The following is a 17,161-nucleotide window of genomic DNA, read 5'->3' as shown; positions in this document are numbered from 1 at the left end:
ATGCAGTTACACCTTCCTCTACAGTGAAACCATGTGTTTCCTGAATTAATAGAGACATTATTTAGTGAATATGTAAAAACGACAAAGGTCACTTTGTGAAGTCTTATAATTTTTAATAATTTTTTCTATGTTTTTATGATCTGACCTGACTTCTTGTTATAGAACTAATTCAGTATAATTTTCTAACTTGGAGGGGCTATTGTGATACAGAAGGCTGCGTGTTAACTCACTAGCCCTGTGAAAAAGCATGGCAACTTCAGTGCAAGATACTCACCCATATTGGTTTCACTACTTAGAGGTAACCTCACACCCATTAATCAATATTTTGCTTCCCATTTTATCATATAATCCAATGGATGTTAAAGATATAGTTCACCATATAGATCTGATTAATTGAAGAAAAATATAGCTTCTTATTGCTGACATTATGAGGTTAGAAATAGCATCCAATGCTAATCTGCAATGCCAAGAAATGAAGATGGTTTAAATCAGATCTCATGACTAATGCATGAGATCCAAAGTTCTTTTATTCCTGGCTATTTTAGAAAACTGGGGTGTATTTTTACCCTAAAAGCTAATTCTATAAGATTTATTGAGCTAATACAAAATGCCTTATTATTAACAGCACACAATCAAGATTTTGTCCTACTAATGATCATAGAAACATTGTTTCTCCATTTTAATTTTTTAAAAAAAATTATGCAATGGGTTATGTTCAAACTCAAGGATATTATATTTGATCCTTAATTGTTTTTTTTTAAATAGTCAATATCTGGAAAGATGGAAAGTTTAGATTGCTTTCTGTTGTCGCTATCCCATTTTAATTGTATTTGTGAATTCATTTAAACAGAAATATGTCTAGCAATAAAGTAAGCCTTTATTTTTGCTTGTTTTTGTTTTGGTCATGACAAACTGTGAAATGCTGCGTTTTTCTTATAGTTCTAGTCCATGAAATCTGCAATCTTTCCACTTGATTTACGAAGGACCCTTAATTACCGCTGTCATTAGCACCTAGTGTTCAAAACAGTCTGTTAAAATGTACTGCTAGTCTCACCTCCAAGTCCCTGCTTGCTTTATTTTAATTTTTTTCCAAGGGTAAGTAAAATAATAATTGCCTTAATAACAACAATCATTATGTAGAGCAAATTAAATAATATTCCAAGTTTTGTTTGGTGCCTACTTCTTTTTATTCAGAATTAGGCATCTGTGTGTGAAGACTGGCCTAGAGTTTGAACAAGTGTCCATAAGCAGGGTTATTACTGGCGAAGTATTACCTGGCTTTTAAAGACAAGTCACTCATTTGCCTTTTTCTTTCCACATGGATAGGGATGACAGACGACTACTGTGAAGCCTCAATGTTTCTGCCTGCTCATCACAGTTCTGCAATATAATGCATAAATGTATAACAACAACTTGGGCTCGCTTGATAACCCCGCTCGGAATAAGGAAATCCAGCCAGGCGCTTCCATGTGCCCCCGCCCACCTCCGCGCGTACACGAGCGCGCGCGCGCGCACACACAGACACACACAGACACACACACACACACACACACACACACACACACACACACACTCACTCTCACACAGAGTTCAAAAGTTGATTCATTCCCAAGATCCTCCAGAATCTTTCTTTTTCTCCTTGCTGGCAGCTCCGACTTGCCAGTACGGGTAGTAGTGAGCTTGGGGGCGTGGGAGGGGCGGGGAGCGCGAAGCGAAGGAGGAGGGAGCCCCGTGCTGGTGCGTGCCGCGCCCGCTCCTGCCGGGTGAGAGTCCGGGCCGGGTTTTGCGCCGTGTCGCGGGGCTCGTCTCACGGCCTCCAGCCGCCGCCGCTGCCGTGTTTACTGAGCTCGCGCGTCCTGATATCACTCCGCTGGCATGGAGGAGGAGGAGGAGGTGGAGGAGCGAGAGGAGGAGGAGGAGGCGGCGGCGGCGAGCAGTTGATCATTGTGATGGTGGCAGGAGCAGCGGCGGCAGCGGCAGCCCAGCCGAGCGTTAGGGGCTGCTCTCCGCGCGGCGTTTTGCAAAGGACTTCACCGATCTACTTTTGCAGTCGCCTCGGACTGTCCATGTGTTTACTTTCCCCAGCCCGAGGATTCGATATCTAGGTTCCTGTGAAATGCAACTGAGCAGCCAAAGTACTTTGAGAACACGGGGCGGCATAAACACCAAAACTTTTTTGTGGAAGGAAAATGCAATAAGCAAGCTTGCCGTTTTCCGATGCGGTGTGGAGTGAGTGTGTGTCGCGCGTGTCCGCACTGGAGGCATATGCTTGTGTGTGTACATGGGGTGTGCTTCTCGGTACGTAGGGAGAAAATGCTTGCCAACCACCGGAAATCTCCTGGAATTTATTAGAAAATAATGGATTATAAAAAGAAGGCAGGCGAGGAGCGGATCTCCTCCTGAGTTGCAACCCGATTTGCTGCTGGCTCAGTTTGTTGTGGTTCTTTTTGTCGATAGGTGTCTGATGGCATTCTGATCCCCCCTTTTTTCTCCTTGAGCTTTACAGTTTTTTAAAAAAGGGAAACAAACAAACAAAAAAAACCTACCCCCTAATCTCTCCCCCTTTTTTTCGCCCCGTCGGGATCGTTGTTTCCATCCATGTGCTTGCGTCTCCCCCGCGTTCCACTTAAACTATTTTAATCCTTGGACCCAAGGAGGAGGCTGATAGGGGGGTGGATAAAAAAAGTTCTTCCAAAATAGTGTGCCCGGGGAGCAGGATGGGGGATTTCGCAGCCCCCGCTGCTGCCGCGAATGGCAGTAGTATTTGCATCAACAGTAGCCTGAACAGCAGCCTCGGCGGGGCCGGGATCGGTGTGAATAATACTCCCAATAGTACTCCAGCTGCTCCGAGTAGCAATCACCCGGCTGCCGGCTGCGGTGGCTCCGGGGGCCCCGGCGGCGGATCGCCGGCCGTCCCCAAGCACAGCACCGTGGTGGAGCGGCTCCGCCAGCGCATCGAGGGCTGCCGGCGGCACCACGTCAACTGCGAGAACAGGTACCAGCAGGCTCAGGTGGAGCAGCTGGAGCTGGAGCGCCGGGACACCGTGAGCCTCTACCAGCGCACCCTGGAGCAAAGGGCCAAGAAATCCGGCGGCGGCCCCGGCAAGCAGCAGCACCAGAACAAACCCCAGCAAGATGCGGAGGCTGCCTCGGCGGAGCAGAGGAACCACACGCTGATCATGGTGAGGGCGCGCTGGCAGTGGGCATGGGGCGCGCGCGCGCGTGGGGGGGCGTGGAGCTTCTTCCATGGGGGACGAGGATCTGATTTGCACCGTGGGTGAGGTGGGCTGAAGCCGAAGGGTGAATGTGAACTTTTCTGAGGGAGAAGCTGCCGTTGCCGCTACCTGTTCATCTGTCAGGGTTGTCAGATTTGGGGAAGAGGGGGCGAGAGGGGAGAAGCCAGTCACGACTGCGAGGGGCGGAGGGAGCCTGGAGGAGCGATGGAGGGAGGCACTGGAAAAGTTTTCAACCCCCCCCTCCCTTTCTTAGATACGGATTTGAAAGAGAGCGAACCCAGAGTTGAAACCTCGCTCCTCCTCTTCACCGCTCCCACCCCACCCCACCCCTCGTCGTGCCGCCTCGCGTCCCCAGATCTGTCCCCCTTCGCCCACCCCTCTCTGCACATCCGCAGGGTGCGGGGAGGAATTGATGCTGTCGCAGATTCTGGGCGGGCACCGGGCCCTCATCCCCGGGGAGCGGAGGGGGAAGCGAGAGGCGCTCGCCTCCTCTCCCCAACTCACCCCCTTTGGGCTGAGAAAGTCTGAGAGTTTTGTGAATGAACTTTGAAGTGGGTGAGAAGCGAACGAGGGTGCCTCGGAGCGCGCGTTCGCGGAAGCGCGCGCGGATGCGGGGCGCGGGTGCGCTCCTCCGACGCTTGAGACGCGGGGCTGGCCCGGCAGGTGGAGCTGCAGGGAGGGTCGAGTGTGCCCGGGGAGCGTGGGGGAGCGGCCCGGCGGGGGCGGGGGCGGGGGTGGGAGGGGAGAGCTGCGCCCTAAGCCTGCGCCGAGTCCCCGCCACGCAACTTCGCTGGGGATTGGGTCCCCTCCTCCCTTAAACTTGCAAGCACCGAGCTTTTTCCGTTTCGCCCCCCGCCCCGCCAACTTTCTGGGCCTGCCTGATCAGTCCGAAGGAGTGGACAGTAGCAGGGAGCTGAAAGAGGCTTAAATGGCTGGGTGGGTGGGTTCGAGGTAGGCTGAGCAGCCAATAGCTTAACTTCTCTGGGAGGAAGGGGCAGTTCCCACCCCCGAACCCTGAGGGTGGAATCCTTTCTCTTATCTCCTCTCTCCGGTTCTTGTACTTTCCTTTTGGGGTGGGGGAGGCCGGAAGCTCGAGAAAGGTGTCTGCAGCCCCTGCCCCCCACTCGCCGCCCGGGTCAGTGCGGCGTGCTGTGTGCGGGGCCCGCCGGGCGGTGGGAATCGGGGAGCGCGGTGCGCCTTGTTTCCCTGGCACACCGCACCTCGATCGGCGGCGCAGGGCCCGGCGCGGGAGGCCCTCGCGGTGTGCGGTGGACAATCGCGCACGTCCCGGGTTGGGTCATCGGCGCCCAGGGTAGTACCCGTACAGCCGCGGGCTTGCGCCGGGCGCTCAGGCCGGCCCTCGGTGACAAAGAGCCGGCTTGGGGGAGGGGAAGAGGCGAGGCCTCGGCGTTCGCTCTCCACCCTCTCCACCTCCCCCGCCCCGCACGTGAAGAGGAACAATTTGTTTATCTTGGGCTTCAAGAATCCTGCCCTCCTCCCGGTTCTCCGAGGCCGCCCAGCCCCTCCTCCCTCCCTTCCCTCGCGGCGCAATCCGGCCCAGTCCCGCCCGCAGCACCTTCCTCCCCCTCCTCTTCCTCCTCCTCCAGCCCGCCTTCCCCCTCCCTTCTGGGACGCGTCCGTGGGGGAGGGAGCGGGAAGCGCTTTGTCCGCCTCGCGGCCCGGCTCAGCCCGGGAGGCGGCCGGCTGGGAGGGGCGCCCCGCGGCCCTGCCCCCGCCGGCCCCGCGCGCGAAGAAGAGGCGGACTCGGTTTTGAGGAAGCACGAGTGTCACGGAGTCAGGGAGGGCGGTTCTCGCTTACAAACAGGAAGCCGACAAACCACTGGCATACTGTAGCTTTTCTGATTGTACCCGGAGGCGGGGCGGGCCTGCATCTTGACTATCTCCCGCGCCCTTCGGGTACCTCTTTCTCCCCGCCCCCCTCGCGCCCGACGGGGGATTGGGCGACTCACTTTGTGAATCTCAAGGTTGAAGCAGGATTTGAAAGGCACTCTACGCCTCCTTTTCTTGTGTTTGTGCACCCCACGCGCGCCGAGGGCGTAGAAACGGGCTTTCGCGCTGCTCCCAAATCTTAGTCCCACGGCGTCTCCCCAGACCTTTCGGGAGGGAGGACTGCTGTGGCCTGACCTCGCCAGCGGGGCACCGCTGGAACAAAAGCCAGCGCCCTTCCCAGTACCTTGCCGCTTTTCGTCGCGGACAACAGCAGTAGAGTTTGCAGCCAAAAAGTTTTGGTGTTCGGGTTGTGTTCTCCAGGGTGGCACACTCCGGCCCTCGGAAGGGTCTCGGGGAGGATGTGGGGTGCGCACGCCTGGGTTCTCATACACCCGCAGGTGGAGCAAGCCCAGGAATCCTGATGTTACCTGGAAGGAGGGAGCAGGCCGAAGCCAGAGCTTACTTTTGAAAATGGAAAGATACTACTTACTTGAATGGACGCGACATGAACTGTAAATTTCATAGTGAATCCGTTTAGCAAGTTAGCGGACTTGAAAAATGATGGCCTGAAATTAAGTTTTTAAATCAGTTTTGTGACAATTTAGCCTATTTATTAGACTGATGTAAACGCCAAGGCTGTGTGCAGAATAGTATATTCTAGCTTCAAATGCATCTCCCACTGATACCAGTGGGAAGTATGTGTGATGAGTGGAATGAAAAGAAACAGCCCTAAATCTAAAACAAAGAATTGCATGTAAATTCTATGTACCAGAAAAAGGAAAGTTAAAAAAAAAAATGACATCATCCTCTACAAGTTATTTTTCTTGAAAAATAATTAGTTTAAAAACTCACACTCACCCGTGAAATGAAAGGGTATCACAGCCTGTGCATAAGATGAGATAAAGTCTTGAAAACAGGTTGCAAAGAAAATGCTGACCTTGGTTTTCTTCAATTGGCTCCGGGATTATAGTTGTGCTCTGATGGGGCATAGAGCAATTATATTTAGTTCTCAGACTGGGCCCTCTACTTGGAAAGCCCTAAAGGAAAGCAATAATCAACCAGAGCCAAATAATAATAATGATGATGATAAAAATTAAAGACATTCAGGATTCTTTTCTGTTTTATTGCTCTTGTTTACCTTCGTAGGGCCAATATGTCCAAAGTACTAAATATCGATTAGTTCTCTTTCTACCTGGCTTGGGTTAAGAAGGCTGTCTAATCAGGGCTTTACCTCTTTTGATTTGTTTTCTTATCTTACACATTTATAGGCATAGGCATGAAAACCAAAAACAAACAAGGAAACAAAAAGCAGGGTGGGTGAGGTGAACTAAAAATCTTCCTGGGCTCCAGACTGCTGGGAGGGGCCTGGGTTTTGTGGGGTCTCTAAGCCCCGTTAGAGAGCAGGGAGCCAGGCCTGGGTTTGAAGCTGCATTACCTCAGAGGGAGTTCTGGATGTGTAGTCAACTGATCCCCCCCACCTTCCCTACACTTTATTTATACAGAAATATCCCTGCCCCAAGATTCGTAGGCGAACATTATTGATTTCAACTATTAGAGAGTCTCAGTTGAAAATGTGCCTTTTCCTAAAATAGTGTTAATTATTCGTGGTAACAGAAGGAGACAGTGTTCATTCTGTGTACTTGGATCTGAAATCCTGCTTACAATTTTCAGGTATATTCCAATCGAAAAATTTCATTTTCAAGCCAAAGATAGATTGACTTGACAAAGCTATGTAGAACCATTCAAGCACCCCAAAAAGCATGACAGTGCAATCTTCAGAAATTCAAAGTGGTGGTAGTCTGCCTTGACCTGGATAAATCCCATGTTTTCGCGACCTTTTCGCTAAACAGCACCATCATAATTTTCAGAGCGTGCTTAATTTATACACAGCTTACAGACTGCATAAATCTAGGTGATTCCTGCCCTGAAAAGTTTATCACATAAAGTTCATTTTATAATAAGTGTATTAATTACTGAGTATTGGAAAACAAACTGCAGCCTATCCAGAAGGTTCTCATCCATTCCTGGAATAGATCCAGGTAATGTCTACATTTCAGTCCATCACTAAACCTCCTTATAAATGAATCTGGTTCCCCATTTCTTATCCTGTTGAAGGTATATTCCTGGCTCTATATCCAGGGTTTTGGGCAAGCTTGTAATGTCAAACCATTTCTTCATCTTTCCCATGAACCCTTCCATTGGCTTCTGTTCTACTGCTATACTGGATGGTAAGATTGACAAGTGTCCCTTGAAAAGCCCTCCATAGCCCACACAGGTGTGTCTTCAGTTTGTGAAAAACTTTTTGAAATTTTTCTGTGCTTCACGAGTGTTTGTCTTTTAATTCTCAAGAAGCATTTTGTTTTGTTTTGTTTTTTAAAGTTCCAATACATATGTATTTATGTTCTTTGGTTATGGTACATTTTATTTAATACTGGGCAGTCAGGGATCAGAAAAGTAGCAGCACAGTTAGTCGTTAGTCATTAGTCATAATTTACAAAATGCTCTCAGGTTGATTTAGTTCCCAAGGAAAGCTGAGTTTTCAGGCAGGTGGTATATGTAGCTCTTTCCATCCTGTCTCATGAGAATTTTAAGGGCAAGCTTTAGAGTCTCTATAGGTTTTCTGCTGCCTGAAAGGAGGAAAATAAACCCTTCAGGTGCATGGTTTATTTTGTTATATCACTGTTATGTTTGTTAATACACTGATATTTCTGTAAGAAGGAAAAGGATTTTAAGCATTAAAAGAGCAATAGAGTTATTTTCTAAATCCTTCTTTGAGACTAAAAGCCAACTGTTGTTAAAAGAGGTTTCTTGACAGGGTTTTTCTATTTGAATGAGATAATAATGGGGCATCTTGATTATCTATCTATCTATCTATCTATCCTCTCTCTCTCTCTCTCTCTCTCTCTCTCTCTCTCTCTCTCTCTCTCTCTCTCTCTCTCTGCCTCTCTCCACCCTCCTTAGCGCTGCCACCGTTGAAGGAATCGAGCATAAGAAACCATTTTACACATTGCATAGTAATTCTTGGATGCATTTGAAGTACTTATGCTTTATTTAATGTCATTTATGGAATTTTATTTGTGATCAGGGCTCTATGTTTGCTAACTGTCCTGTACTGTGTTCTAGAGCTTAGGATGGCCAAATTCTGTCATCTTTTCCACCCATCATAGAGAACTGTGAAATCCAATAGCAAAGTCTTATAAAGAGGAACATATTTAAAACTCAGTCGCAAGATTTTCCTAATATCTGCCTTTTCACTCTCCCAGATAGCTTTGCATTTTTCACTCTGTTATTCAGAGCTGATTATTGAGTTTTCAGATCCTGTAGCTGTTTGATTTGGTTTTCCTTCCCCCTCCTGCTGCCAACCTTTTGGTCTTTTCACTGATCTTTAGCACCTTTGCCAAGGAGTGAGAAGAAGCAATAAGAAGAGAAATTTAGTTTCGGTGCTTCCTACTCTCATAACTAATCAAACAATTGGGTGCGATACCAATTATTTTGGATTAATTATTGATTTGATTTTGCATACCATTTATCCTTCATTAGCATAAATAATAGAAAATAGACTGACTTTTAAAATTTCATTCATTCCTTCAACAATATGGGTGCGTAGTCAGTGCTTCATAGAAGAAAATGGCAAAGCACACTCTTGCTTCCTAGACTTTAGCAGTAGGTATTCTCTGTAGGTTTTCAGCGTGATTCCAGGTAGGTTTACGGTGATAACGGGTTTCTTGATTGTTTGCTTTTTGCTTCAGCATTGGGCTTGAGGCCAGTGACCTCTCAACAGTTTCAGACTGAGTTTATCTCCCCTTCTCACGATGTTTTAAGTAAAATAATATCTTTTATTTTGCTGTTCTTTCAAACTAATTTGTCACTGGTTTCTGCTCCCAAAAAGCTGACCTACAGATGACTGTTCCAAAGTTATAGAATCCCCCAAATTATGTTTTCATTAAAAATGCGGCAGCTTTTCAGACAGACATTCCCCAAATTCATGACTCATGTTTGTGAGTTGGAAGTATAGCTTTTGAAAACCAGCTATCGCCAAGAACTGATTAATACTTCTTTTTTTGGGGGGGGGGGAGTGATTAATATTTCTTAACTTAGAACATGTTTTTGTGGGGGTGGCCCATTGGCTCAGTTGGTTGGAGTGGGGTGCTGGTAGCACCAAGGTGGCTGGTTTGATCCCCTCATGGGCCACTGTGAGCTGCGCCCTCCTTAAAAAAACAAACAGTTTTTGTGTTCAAACCTAAGAAAAGTTAAAGAACTAAAGAAATAAGTTTGGATAAAATTACTCAGAAGATGGAGTTGAGAGCCTGCTGTATACTAAAGACTCCAAGATTATTGGGTTCTGTGTGAGAAGGAGCACACTTTTTTTCTTTTTTTTTTTTTTTTTTTTAAGTCTACCTGACTATTCTGTTAAACAGTTGAGGGGCTTTTGAGTTGTCGATAAGCAACACCGTTTGGGAAAGAAACACAGCATTCCCTGGGGGCCAAATACACACATGCATAGAAAAAAGAAATGACTATGGTGGCTTGGGTTTTCTAAGGCACGCCGTGTATCCACTTCTTGGGGGAATTGAATAAAAATCTCAAAAGGCTGGCAGTACTTCCTCTGACGTAGGAAAGTGATTCCTAAAGAATAATTTAGACATTTTTTTTAATTATATCGGACCTCCCATTGGTTGGAATGACCTTTCTGCTGAAGTAGAATCTTAAAATATGAATAATACCCATCCTCCTTAGCAATGGCTTAACAACTGTAGAAAATTGAAGTGAAGCATTTAATTTTTACCTAACAACCTCCAGAATTTCCTTTCTAACTCCTTAAATCTCCACCCTGTTGCATAGAATCTGGTTGTGTCATGGTTCCTGCTAGGAGCTCTTCAGCCTTCAACTATAGAAGTGTTTACCTGTGCATATGAAGATATTATAAGGATACATTACTGCGTATCTCTCCTTGTCTCTGAGAATATCTTTCTCCACCTCCAGAAAACTCAGGTCTGGACAGGAGCTTCTTGCCCCTCAAAGGAAAAAGCTGAAGTGCCGCGAGTGTTTGTGCAGATTCAACCTGGGTCGTAACTGTGACTCAAAAAGATGGCACAGCTCTAAAAAGAAGCTCTGCAGTGCCCTTTACTCTCACAGTGGTTGGTTATATTTCCTTTGATTGTTTGGTAGATGCTGAAAGGAGCTCAGTGATTGAGAGTGAGTCTAAAGGGCCGGGGGCCGGGTAAAGGGCTTTAAGGAACTCATGGTAAGTAAGGTAGGAGAAGCCAAAGGGGATGAGGATTTTTGCATCACCTGGAATGGGTGACACGGGACAGAGACATGGTAAGCAGACAGTATCTTGGTGCCTTGGGAGTTTCCAGAGGTAAAGTATGCGTTTTGTAGTCTATCCTGAACCTGCAGACCTTACCAAAATGCAAATAATACGTATTTTCCAGAGTCAATGGCAATAGTGTTTGTATATGGGGGGGGGGGAATCATGTTCCTAAAATATTTCCATGGTCTCTTAAATAATTACTACTGCCATTTGAATGGATTTACTATAGGTTTCCTTTAAATCAGTGATTTTCATTCGGTGGAGATTTTCCCCTCCCCCCAGAACATTTGGCACCATTGGGAGACATTTTGGTTGTCCCAACTGAAGGGTGCTTCCACGTTCTAGTGAGTGGGTAGAAGCTAGATATCCTAATCCTACAATGCACCCACAACAAAGAATGGCCTGGTCCAAATATCAGTCTTGCTGCTGTTGCTGAGACACCCTGCTTTAAACAAGGAGCTCCCCTAGAATGTTGAAAATACACAGTGAGGCTTTCCTCACAACTTTTCAAAACTCTCGTTCCTTAACGGGGTGGAGAGAAGAAGAGGGGCTGCGATGCATGCCGGAGAGAGCGCCTGGGAAGACGGGAAAGGACTGCCGTGTTGCATTTTAGCTCCAGCCATGTGACAGGCTGGCTTTTCACTTCAGAATTGTCTGCCTCTGTCTTCTCCCTGTCAGGAAGGTGAATAGTCATTCTTTTTTACCTCACGGTGTGGTTGTTAGGCTCAAATGAATTACTGTAGAAAGATCAGGGTCCCCAGAACTTTATGGTGCTGTCCAAAAGCTAGGCCTATTTTGGGGGATTACTTTCGTGTCGCTTAATTGTTTGCCTTCTGCCCAAGTGCAGACTTAAAGTTGAGTGACTTGAGGCGTGTTTCGCTCGTGCACAAGCCAAGGTCTGATGACTAGGTAGTGAGTGACTGCTTCACATCGGACCCTGTTTCTGGGCACTGGGGGTGAGCAGCATCCTTGCTGTCATGGGACACTCGCAGCAGGGCATGGTTTCGTGTTTCAGATTGGCTGTATGAAATAGTCTTTGTGGTTTAATGAGAATATGTTAACGGGGGTCATTAATAAACTAACATTTAGGAAGATCCTAAGGGTGCTGAATAAACACTTTGTATCTTCTTGCAAGCTTTCTATAGTTATAGCTTTCTTGCACTATTTTCTGTAACAACACTTATTTCGTTATTTTTCAAATAAAATCACTTGTGGTGAGGTAGAGAATACGATGAAAGTACGGTTGTTAAAAAGGACGCAGATGACCGTCTTGCCTTCCCTGTTTGTGACCAGGTGACCCTTGTAGCTCCAGGATCGTAACTTAGAGGAAATTAGACGAAGAGGAGAGCATTTAGAAAGCAGCAAGCAAGAAGGTGCAAGGACTTGATACCATGTCACATGAAGAACAGTTGGGAGACTCGGACGTGTTTAGTCTGATTTAGAGGATGATAAGATTGCTTTCTTAAAATATTCGAAGGGCTGTCATGTGAATAAAGGATTAGATGTGCTGTTTATGGCTTCAAGGGGATAAAGTTAGGCTCGGTGGTTGGCAGTTACCATTAGGAGCCGGGTTAGGTTTAATAGTAAAGAAAAAAACAATTACATGAAAATTCGAGCTGGTCCAAGATAAAACGGGCTGTCTCGACGAATGAAAATATTCCATTTGGCTGAAATGTTGGAGAAGGAATTACCTCATCTTTTTAAAATTATAAAACTTTTGAACAATATAGAAATAGAAAACCAGTTCAATGAGGACAAGAACTTTGTCTCTTTTGCCTCGTGACTAGAAAAAGACCTGTACATAGGAGGAACGCTATGTGTTTGTTGAATAAGTTTCCACCTACAAGTAAGTAGATTAAGAAGTGGCTTCATTCCTCTCCATCAGTGTTACCCTCCTTCCTACTAGAAGTTACCATGGTTTAGAATACCTCCCTCTTAGTTTTTGTCCACATAAGTGAAATATTATATAATACATACGGTTCAGAGATCCATTTTTTTCCACATACTGTGACTTAGCGATCTGTCCAAGTTAGTACATGTAGATCTTGCACTCATCCTTTTTAACTTTTAGTGTTCCACAATATGAATGTCCCATGATTTGTTGAATCATCCCCTGTTGATAACACTCTGGGAGTTTCTCTTTTGCCAGTTTAACGTGACTGCAGTGAACATCCTTACCCATATTTCCCTGGTACATCCGTGAGCATTGCTGTAGCCCAGACTTGTACTTCTTTCAATACATGTAGTATGACATGTATAAACAGAACATGTTGCCCAAAAAAAATTTCTTAATCTGATGTGGTTTAATATAGCACGTGAATCTTATTACAAGCCATTTTAGGGCAAGTGATAATTGTGTCTCCTCTAAAATACAGCTTTAAAAAAAAAGTATGAACTCTAGTAACTGGTGCTGCTGGTCTTTGCAGTGTAGGGTGAACATTGTTGGTTTTTAAAGGCTGTATGTCAGGCACCACATCTTAAAGGAATGACTTGCCTTCTTTTCATCCGGTCCTAAAGATGAAGTGAGGAGGGGTTTAGTCAGCCAGCTCCTGTTCGTGCTGTGAGAGTGGGAAGTTCACTGTCTTGAACAAGTGTGTAGTTCTCATCACCCTTCCCCAGCTTTGCACTGGACAGGCCTGTGTCAAGTGTCAAGTGTCTTTCAGTGGACGATGCAGTGGCTGGGGTGGGAGTGGGCGCAGGTTTGAGTGGTCAGAAAAATCTCAGGTCTGTGAGTTGACAGTTCCTACAGATTGAATTACCCTGACTAATCCAGTCATCTGTGTAACAGGGTAATAACAACCTGCTGACCTGGCCAACTGTAGAAAATGCATCCAAATGGACTTACCTTGACAGCCACCTTACAGCATTTGTTTAGACAGTGAGGAGCCCTATCCATTTTCATTATACACATGTGCTGACGTGGTTTGAAGACTGCTGTTCGGCAGATTCTTGGTCGTCCGATTTACCTCTGGCAGAGCAGTTTCCCTGCACCAACATACTAATGACTAGCGTCTCTATTTTTACGTCGCTGGAGCATTTTGGCTCCAGAATCTACGTGCTTGGCTGCAACATTATTCTGCCTTCACCCAGCTGAAGTGTTCTTTCTTGAAAAGCTGCTGTGAGCAGTTGCATTTTCGAAACAACTGTGCTCTCCCAAGGAGCAGTGCTCACATACTTGACTTTCCTGTCGGTTTTAAGATCAGTTTGACCGGGAGCCGGAATTAAGACTGGCGGTGCTGGTCCTCGTCTGGCCCTGCTGTTTTGTAACGAGGACCCCATTTTGCTGTCTCCGGGTCTCACACACGTCTAGCCTCGTGTGGGGACAGAGTCCCAGAGAGCAGTTTCCAGGCTCTTGGCCTCACGTGGAAAGGTGCTGGCTTGGGTAGTAGATGGCCATCAGTTGTGACTAGTTGGCCGTCAGCTGTTACTGGTCAGCCATTAGCCACTGATATACCTGCCGTGACTGAGCTAGCAAGGGCGGATTGCAGTTAGTAAGTGGGGTTGGTTGGCAGAGAAGCGGCTGGCGGATTGCGCATTGTGTGGCACCTACTTCCTGTGTCTCCAACCCAGCCGCCAGCGAGAATATAGTGGTATGACTCCCCTATCGGTGGCTCCGTGGGTGTTCCTTTTTGGCCTCACCATGTCCTGCGTTCTTATGTGGGGAGCGGGAGCTGAGACCCCGCCTGACACCCTGCATGACACCCCAGGTGCTCCTCCTTTTCCCATCTCCTTTACCACCACCTCATGTTTCACCGGTGTCACACCTGGAAACTTGTACAAGATGTAGGTGGCAGTTATTTGAGCCATAGAAATAAACTAGAGGTGGGACTGTAAGTGCTTGGTGGCCTAAACTTTACAGGTCATTCTGTACCGAGTGACTCCAAGAAACTAGGCATTCTGCTTTCACTCATGACCCGGGGCTGCCCAGCAGCAGCCATTTCTGCCATTTATCTGTGTGACATAGCATCTTAGTGAGAAAAAACCCTTTGGCCAACTGAGTTGATGTGGCTATGTGCTCAGGGCCGACTTGAGGGCAGGGGGCTTCAGTGTAAAGATAGCTAGATGTCGGCTGTTTCCATAGCTGAGCTAGACAGCAAGAGCTGGTTGTGTACATGAAAGAAGAGCCTTGCTCCTAACTGTGCAACTAGGCCATCCAATGTGATAAGCCAAGAGACCCTTACATTTACTGCCCTCGTCTTGCAATAAAATGTCCACCTTTGACTTTTCCTGCTGCCAGTCAATTTTAAAGAGTCAAGTTTAGTTTTGTTGCTCTCCTATCTCTGAGGTGTGTCCTCTCACTTTTTTTGTGTTTGCTTCTGCTTTTGCCTGGATCTGTTTCTTTCATTTCTGGCCCTAACATGTTTACTTTTTAAGGATGGCTTTCACCTATGGATAAGGTGGGCTGCTGCCTTGCATTTTGCATAAAGTACAGCATTTCCCTTTATCTTGATTGCAGACAGATAAATGGTTGTCTGTTTGGGATATTCGTTATTTCATAGCTATCTGATTTATAATTGTTAGATAAAACTGTTTTCCAAAAGCTATTGAGATTACAACTATGTTGCAGTAAACTTCTAATTTCTTATGTCTGTTTGAAGAGTCCAGAGTTGATTTGACTATTTTAGAATCAAGTCTTGCCTTATTACGGAGTTTTTAAACATATATTACAAAAAGTATTTCAGATCTATTGTTGTTGTTGTTGTTTAAGAGAGCTCATAACTATGCATATAAGCTCATCAATAGGAGTATCTGGGGGTTCATGTTAACATTTATGCAAAGAAATTGGAAATATGTCAGAGCTCAAGAAAATTTTCTAGATACCGAATAAAAGAAAGGAGGTCAAATTGTTTTAATTGTTTACACTTGAGTTTTCAGAATGTCTAAGTGATAATAATGCCGGTTCCCAGCAGGGTAAAACATCCATTCCCTTTGCATGCTCCCATCTTCAGCCCTGGGCTCCTTTTGTCCCCAGTTCTAATCCACTGTGGTATTTCAGTCCATCCTTTCTCCTGTCGCAGGGAGGAAAATGTGTGGCTATAGCAATGGCCGCCTTTGCAAAGCACGCAGGTGCTGTTTATCTTTAATCATTCTAGGTATTTTCTCACAGTGGTGTGTGCAGATCCACACCTCGCACGTCGGGATCTGTCACATTCTGTTACTGTTCACATCCTGCAGTAGCCCTTTACCAGATGTTTGGTAAACAGAGGGGGTGTATATACAGAGGCAACTTTCTCAGTTTAGAAGTTGTTATGGCTAGATGGTTGAAAACGCATTTTGCAGCTTAACTAGGAATTCCTAAATGTTTTGCAGCTGCTACTGGGGTTTTAAAAAGACGTTCATTTTCTTCAATGAAGCATGGAAACAATGATTTTAAATTTAGATTTCATGCTACTTAATTCCCAGAACCTATTGAAGGAAGATTTGAAAAAGTTGTTGGTTGTAACAGTAAATAACCATACTCAAAAAAAAAAAATATGTTTGGCAGGTTGTACTTGTTGGATGGGCATAGCCTGGAGCCCACAGGGAGCTAGGAACATGTAATGGTAACTGAGGGTTACCAAGTACCATAACCTGGCACTTTGGGGATCAGGGATATCTGGCACCTGGGCTATTGAAATCCAAATGCGCTGTTGCTTTTTTTCAGTGTTTGATCCTGTTCTTAGATTGAAAGGACTGATAGGAATCATTCAGGGCCTTTTATTACCTTTAAGTTTGTGGTCTGAGATTGGAATTGGAACATTCAGAAATAGGTAACAACAGTTAATGGAAGCTTAATGATAGTGTGTGCTTGTGGGAATCATGCCTCTGTTCCCTCCGCAGAGGCACAGGTTGTCTGTGCTACTGTTTTGGTAGGCGTGGTGTTTCTCTGTGGTCTGGAATGTCAAAGGATTGCAAACCTAAGAATTTTGCTTCCCTTTTACCCTAAATTGATGTAGGAGTTTCTATTGGCTTATGGGGATGGGGACAACTGTATATGGAAGAGGAAAGAGGGAATGGCTGGGTTTGGTATTCTCATCCACTCTTTCTAATGTCATTTTCATTACTCTATTAACAAAGAGTGGATACTTTGAATAATTACTTATTCAAAGTCTTTTCTTTCACAGTATAATGCACATAGTTCACTTGTTTTCTTCAACTTTTCGTAATATATGTGTTTATGATACACTGAAGAGCCATAAATTCGTGAAGAGAGATAATTAGCTTTGACAGACTTAGAGAAAATGAGTCTATAAGAGGAGGAAGCATGAGGGTTGCTTAAGAAAATGATTCCATTACTAGGTTTGAGGGGAAATTATCCAGATACGAAATTGTTCAGTGTTAAAGTTCACAACCATCTGAGTGACACCGGTTATAGGAAGTAGATTATTTTGTGATTTTTAAGAATTTAAATATTTTTCATAGTTTCAAAATTCTCTATTTTCTAAAATTCTCAAAATAGAGTTTTTAAATGGAGAAATTCAAGACACTGAGTAATAAAATGGGAGGAAGAAATTGCAACTCAGCTGTTAAAACTTCCTTATGTTTGCAGAGTCTGTAACTTTCATCTCTCTTAGCATAAGCGAGTATCATTTTTGAGGGATCTCTGTTTAATAGCTATCTTACCTTAAAGAATAGTTTTCCTTTCACTTTGGTGGTTTGTGCATTCGGGGAAGTGGCCTTC

General features: G+C 45.5%; 1 protein-coding gene across 1 annotated transcript in view; it reads left to right on the top strand.

Moving 5' to 3' along the window:
* Nucleotides 1–2,584: 2,584 nt before the first annotated feature.
* Nucleotides 2,585–17,161, top strand: part of MAML3 (mastermind like transcriptional coactivator 3) — a 384,594-nt gene continuing 370,017 nt past the window's right edge. The window contains exon 1 of the mRNA XM_081077338.1: nucleotides 2,585–3,182. Within this exon, the coding sequence (XP_080933464.1) occupies nucleotides 2,718–3,182 (465 nt within the window). The 5' untranslated portion in view covers nucleotides 2,585–2,717. The remainder of the gene's footprint in view (nucleotides 3,183–17,161) is intronic.

Source organism: Rhinolophus hipposideros (assembly GCF_964194185.1).
Source record: "Rhinolophus hipposideros genome assembly, chromosome: 16".
Taxonomy (NCBI): Eukaryota; Metazoa; Chordata; class Mammalia; order Chiroptera; family Rhinolophidae; genus Rhinolophus; species Rhinolophus hipposideros.
This window is presented reverse-complemented; position numbering and strand designations above follow the sequence as displayed.